The sequence below is a fragment of the Drosophila hydei genome, unplaced genomic scaffold, assembly GCF_003285905.1.
Source record: "Drosophila hydei strain 15085-1641.00,03,60 unplaced genomic scaffold, DhydRS2 tig00008127-arrow-arrow-pilon, whole genome shotgun sequence".
NCBI classification, from domain to species: Eukaryota; Metazoa; Arthropoda; class Insecta; order Diptera; family Drosophilidae; genus Drosophila; species Drosophila hydei.
The window spans coordinates 48,945-55,790 of NW_022045837.1; the positions used below are offsets into that span (position 1 = coordinate 48,945).

At 43.3% G+C, this 6,846-nt stretch overlaps 1 protein-coding gene across 1 annotated transcript in view; it reads left to right on the forward strand.

The window, feature by feature from the left end:
• LOC111600893 overlaps window positions 1-6,082 on the forward strand; it is a 41,110-nt gene extending 35,028 nt beyond the window's left edge. The window contains exons 3-6 of the mRNA XM_030225253.1: window positions 828-1,037; window positions 1,119-1,348; window positions 3,101-4,890; window positions 4,973-6,082. Coding sequence (XP_030081113.1) covers window positions 828-1,037; window positions 1,119-1,348; window positions 3,101-4,890; window positions 4,973-5,132 — 2,390 coding nt within the window. The 3' untranslated portion in view covers window positions 5,133-6,082. The remainder of the gene's footprint in view (window positions 1-827; window positions 1,038-1,118; window positions 1,349-3,100; window positions 4,891-4,972) is intronic.
• Window positions 6,083-6,846: the final 764 nt, after the last annotated feature.

Below are 6,846 nucleotides of genomic sequence, written 5' to 3' on the forward strand. Positions count from 1 at the left end.
TAGCTTTATGATTATCTATATATAAACTCTATAGTTCCCTATTCAATGAACGAACTAGTTCAGCAAATTGAACTGGGACTTTCTACTACTTTTCTATGTATAAACTTTTTAGTTGTTTATTTAAAGAATGAACTAGTTCAGTACATTGAACTAGTTTTATGATTATCTATGTATAATCTCCACAGTTCCCTAGTTCAGCAAATTGAACTGGAACTTTCTAGTACTTTTCTAAGCATAAACTTTTAAGTTGTTGATTTAAAGAATGAACTAGTTCAGTACATTGAACTGGAACTTTTTCTATGTATAAACTTTTTAGTTGTTTATTTAAAGAATGAACTAGTTCAGTACATTGAACTGGCTTTATGATTATCTATATATAAACTCTATAGTTCCCTATTCAATGAACGAACTAGTTCAGCAAATTGAACTGGAACTTTTTACTACTTTTCTATGTATAAACTTTTTAGTTGAACTAGTTCAGTACATTGAACTGGCTTTATGATTATCTATGTATAAACTCTATAGTTCCCTATTCAATGAACGAACTAGTTCAGCAAATTGAAGTGGAATGATCACTGCTTTCTATCTAAAAAACTTAACTGATAATGAAATTAATTATTGAATTCTTAACTCAATTTCCTTTAATAAACTTGCTTAGACACTCCGAGGTTGGTCTAATAAGTTTTCTGAACTGATAAAAATATAATTGATAATAAATATATTCTTGCTGTTATGGTATTCAAACATCTCTAATATATCATCCTCTTTATCGCTAAGCACCTTTGAGCATGCTTCTCTAACTTCTCTCGCTTCCGCTCTTCTTGCAGCGAAATCGCTTCCGCTGCACTGCGTGGTGGAGTCTGTGCACTCGCTGCACGCCTCGCTCACCATCGACACACGCCAGCCGTGGAAGCGTCGACCAAACATTGAGACGGACAGCTATGTGATCATTGCAGCAGCCACGCCCTGGAGCGAGATAGTTCAGACTGCGCTGCAGCGTCTCGGCTACTCGCAGGAGGTAGCCAATACAGCCAGAGGTGAGTGTGGGGATAACCAAAGGGACGACTCTCTATATAAATACTCTAACTGATGCACCTTTCGTCCTCTCTGCGCGGCAGGCTCTCTCATCATTAAACACTGGAAGCCCATACCCTTGGAAAAGATCTCTGACAATCCGGCTGTGCCGGTTAGCGATATAGTTGGTGAACTGACCTCCGTTATAACGCTGCGCATTGTCATCTTGCGGCCGAAAACCTCGCCATTTGGCGAGATCAAGGACAAGCTCTTGAAGCTGCTCGTGCTGCAATCCCATGCCCTGCTACGCTCCACCGGCTGCCCACTGGATGAGGTGAGTGGCGTACTGCAAATAATATCTTAGCTAATTAGACATTCGCTTTGAACTTTCCCAACTTGAGTTGACAAAAATTCTATAATGATGCGTAAGCGGTTTATCTAGTCTTACCCATTATGCTCGTCTTACTCTACAGTTTTTTGGCTCAACTTGTCGCCAGTGCCCTTGCCTAGGCGCAGCATAAGCCGCAGCTTAAAGTAAAAACTTCACAGCCAAAACTCAAACCGCTAATTTGCGTGAATTGAGGCATAAATACACACACGCACACACACACACACGTGATTCCTTGGCAACAAAAGTTTTGCGCCCTTTCTTAACAGCCGCAGCCAATGTCTGTCCCTCCGTCCAACTGCCTGTCTATATATAAATGTCTGTGTGCATATCAAAATTTGATACAAAATAACGACTACAAAGAAATGTTTTGTTAAGCCGAGTTCATTTATTTTGGTTCACTTAACAAATCCTTTGCAGCAATAGTTTTCATTTTTAATCAGCTTTGTGCTTATCGTAGCACAATTTACAACTACACACAGACACACACGCACACATACACAGGTATGTGTGGTTATATCTTAGATAGGTTGAGCTCATTGTTTAGGCCAGGACTTAGTTGCAACTGTTGGATCATAGTCTTAAATGGCAGCGCATGACCCACATCTAAATCCCTCAACTTGTTGACAGTCAGTCATAAATCATATTTATATATATATATATATATATATATATATATATACATAACACTATCGGAAATCACGACCGAAATACCCTTCAATTGATATTGCGACCGATTTTATTGGCCCTGATTAATATTAGCAAAGCGCTTGGCTCTAATCACATGATAAGCATATATATTCCTATAATTCCCAGCACACACACACACGCACACTATGACAGCGTGTGTTTGTCTCGTGGCTTCTTCGCGCATTGCGAAACGATATGAAAATCAATTTAATAATTGCGCCACCCTCCACCCCACTCCCACCCTGCTGCTTCTTCTTTTATTTACAATTAGTTGTCTATAACACCAAGACAACCCGCTCCACGCCGCCCCCTTCCCCTCCCCCTCCCCCTCCCTCACTTAGCGTGCAGCTTAAGTGATTTGGGGCGCCTCCTTAGCTGATAGCAAGCAGACATTATCTATTATATGGAAGCGCACGTATATTGGAGACGTAGGTATCTATGAGCATTTAATACGGCATAACAGAAACCCAACTCTAGACCCTATCAGATATATATATATATATATACAGATAGATATGTGCGTGATTGCTAGCCGAAGAACTTACGAATTAATTTCTATTTCTGAACATTAAATTCAATTTTAATCGCATAAGCTGTTGTCGCTCCCTATCAGGCGCATAGGAACTATCTATTTATCGCGCCCTACCTACCTACCTCTGTCTCTCTATCTCGCCCTCTCCTGCTCTATCTCTGTTAGTTTTGTGGTATCAGCGTACCGCCAACATTTATGGCTAAGTAAATCCCGTCCACTTGAGGGCCTTAACCAAACTGAAACCCCAACCCAAACCAACTTGGCCCGTAGCTTAGCGAACTGTGATTTTTTATGACACTTGCCAGACAGTTGGCTCTAACGTGGCGACACAGGAAAGGCCAATGCATGTGCTAGAGATCTCGAACTATGCTTGGCCATAAATCTCCAGCAATTTCAATCGAACTCCATTTAAAGTACAGTCCCGCCTCTTGCACATAGTCCTCACGCATGCATCGTCTGCTTGTCTCCATTTGCAGGTGACGCTCTCGCAAATCTGTCGCAGCTCACATCAGAATACCTATGCACTGCCTGGTGGGGAGATCTCCGATGAGCTGCGGCGCAAGTTTGATCAATGGTGGTCGAACCAGCTGTCGCCGCAGTCCGCTATGACGCCAAAGATGCTGCCGTTTATGTCGGCGCCTTCGACGGTGCCCGTTGTGCCCGGCGACATGGACTTTCCCGTCGGCACAGCCATGGCGGCTGCTGCAGCTGCGGCGGCACATGCGGCAGGCGCCGCTGCCAATCCTTTGGGCGCCATGAGCAGTCGCGAATCGCTGCTGCTGGCCAACGAGGCGGCTGGACATCATGCCAATGCCGCCGTGGTGGGTCAGGCCCAGGCAGCTGGCCATCATGGCAATATGCTGGTGCATCCAATGCACGCGGGCATGCACCATCATCATCATGCCACGGCGCATGCCGGCCAATATCCCAGTCAGAAGACGCGCATGCGCACCAGCTTTGATCCCGAGATGGAGTTGCCCAAGCTGCAGAAGTGGTTCCAGGAGAACCCACATCCGTCGCGTCAACAGATCCAGACCTATGTGGTGCAGCTGAATGCGCTGGAGTCGCGTCGCGGTCGCAAGCCACTCGATGTGAACAACGTGGTCTATTGGTTCAAGAACGCGCGCGCGGCCCAGAAACGCGCCGAGATGCGCGGCGGCAGCTTGGGCAATGCGATGAGCGCTCTGGGCCATGCGGCCATGAACGGCTACTTGAGTCAGCATGCGCCGCTGGGTCAGAATTCGAGCAGCAGCGCTGGCAGCCAGCCGCTGAGCATGGGCAATCTGTCCATGTCGCATGACTATCTCAAGAGTCCCATGAGCTTAAAGTCCGAGGACATTGACACCATGTCGCAGCACTCGGACGAGCTGGAGGAGGAGCCCAGCAGGCCAAGCACGCCGCAGTTGCCGCTTTCGCTAACCACGCACGAGCGACATCGCAGCTCGCCCATGCTGGAGGATGATGAAGATGAGGAGCAGCAGCAGCAACAGCAGCAGCAGCAGCGTTCGAAGAGCGCTAACAGCGATGTGGTCAATGGCGTCGAGGAGCACGACGAGAAGCCCATCGTGCTGAAGGCCAGCGATGCTGCCGAGTTGCCAGATCAGGACAACTCCAACTCCAATGCCAATGTCAGTGCGCCAGCAGAAGCCGCAGGCACTGAGGAAGCCAGCGCCGCTGCCAACAACAACAGCAGCAACACCAGCAGCAGCAACAATAACAACAACAGCAGCAGCAACAACCACGGCGACAACAACACCGAGCAGGAAACTGGCGGCAGCCCAACCAAGCGCAGCACGCCCAAGGAAGAGGAGGATGACCTCGACATGGATGAGGATGACGATGACAACGAGCAGGACACCAGTCATCTGGATGAGTTTCGCTCGCCCTCGCCGGATCTAGCGGGCAGCGTGACGCCACACAAGGACCAGCTGCCGTTTCCCATGGTGCCCAACTCGATGTTCTCGCAATCCTTCATGTACATGAGCCACTATATACCGGCCTTTGGCCAGGCAGCCGCCGCCCATCCGCATGCCCATCATGCGGCTGCGGCCGCGGCAGCTGCCGGACTGCAGCCAAATGCCTTGATGGGCGGCGCCGGACTCAATTTGTCGAGCATTTCGAATGAGGAGCGCCGCAAGCGCAATCGCACCTTCATCGACCCAGTGACTGAGGTGCCCAAGCTGGAGCAGTGGTTCGCCATGAACACACATCCCTCGCACAATCTGATACTCAAATACACCGAGGATCTGAATACCATGCCCTATCGGTAAGTTGAGCGACTAAAGCTCCGAGCAACTCGACTGCAATTTCATTGTTTTTCTCTGTCTCTGCTCTGTGTGCCTTTGCAGTCAGAAGTTTCCACGGCTGGAGAGCAAGAATGTGCAGTTCTGGTTCAAGAATCGCCGAGCCAAGTGCAAGCGGCTCAAGATGTCGCTCTACGACAACAGCCAATGCGGGCAGCTGGGCGGCCTCGGTGCCTTTGTGCCCAAGTACGAGGAGCGCGACTAAACACAACTCTGTCTCTCTCCCTCCCATTTGTATATATTAAAAGAAAAGGAAAAACTAACTTAGACTTAACTACTATGCAGCTATGACAAATTGAGTAAAAAGCAAGTTGAATTCCCTTAGACTACCTAGTTAAGCAACGTCTCTTCAAAGTATTATAGCCGGAGCTATTATCTAGACCCAGTAACCAGGCCCAGTAAGCAAAGAAGAATTAGCAAAAAAAAAAAAAGAAAAGAAAACAAAACTAAAAAGAGTAAATAAAACTTAGTTAAAAATTAAAATTAGCTGAACTAAACGTACTTTAATTTATCGCGGAAAAACACAAAAACACGTTTTGTAGCTCACGAACTAATCAAATATCTAATAATATATATGCATATATCTATATAGCACTCTAAATATATCGAAATAAGTTGAACTATTCAAACCATTTGCAAAGTTAGGAGTGTAACCAAAGAGAGCCAATTTCATCTGTAAATATATATGTTACCCATATCTATATATATATATATATATATAAAACGAAGTCTATAGTTTGACAAGCATTGGGAATTACTTGTTTCCTCTTCAAATAATATTTGGTTTCGCCTTATTTTCTCGTACGTTTTCCAGCTTAGCACATATCTACGAAGACAACAAGCAAAAATTAAGCAAAATTAAGCAAAATTAATCTAAAACACTTTTGGTATTTAATACCTGACATCAGCTCAACTACATGCCAAAGGGCATTACTTTTTCAGCTGAAAACGCAGCTGCAATTCATTTCAATTTAACAACTTAAAGAAAAAAAGTAGATTCACATTTATAGCCACACTTGAACGTGTTTAATATGAATTGTTCCACTAGATCCATAAGCACACAAAATCAACAAAAAAATATATATAAAAAAATATAAAAACCCAACTAAATTTACTTGTAATTTATTGAAAGCATAAACATAAAACACACACACTGACACACACACACACACACATACATACATTATATTATAATATGTATTCCCAGCAATTATTAAATAATTAAATAAATACAATTTTAAATGTCAAATTTTTGAGCTAAACTCGAAGTGTTTTTACTATGAAAGGAAAGGGCAAGGAAAAGCGCCGCGGTAAGGTGTGTAATAAATAGATATATCTAGACATATATCTATAGAAATAATATATATATTCTTTGATTTTTGATCAAACATTTTATTTTTTTTTATATATATTATAAAAAATAACACTTATTATTTTACTATAACATGTTCTATTTTATTTACAAAACTTTGAGACTAAATCTGGAATCTGACCAAAAAATACCTTGAGAGATTTGAATGTTACCCCAAAGTTTAGCTTGCCTCTGCACTTGAGCTATGAGAAGGCTCAGACGCCTGACCGAGCAAATATCTCCTTTAACCTTCCCTGTAACTACACCTTATATCTGCTTGCTCCTCTTTAGTTAACGTCCACAGCCCTAAGAGAGTATATTAATTAATTTTAGCTTAGATTAAGTTGCCTAAAAGTTATCAGAACATAAATAATAAATAATACAAAAATATACAAATATAAAAATTAATATATAAATAATATTTTTTTATTATTATTAAAATGCAGAAAAATACCAAAAAAATGATCGTGTAAGACTGTTTTACTCGGCGCTAATATTTCAATCAACACAGTCACTTCGCTTTCTGCGCACTGTTCCTTAGAAACGCATTATAGTCTCTTGTTAGTTA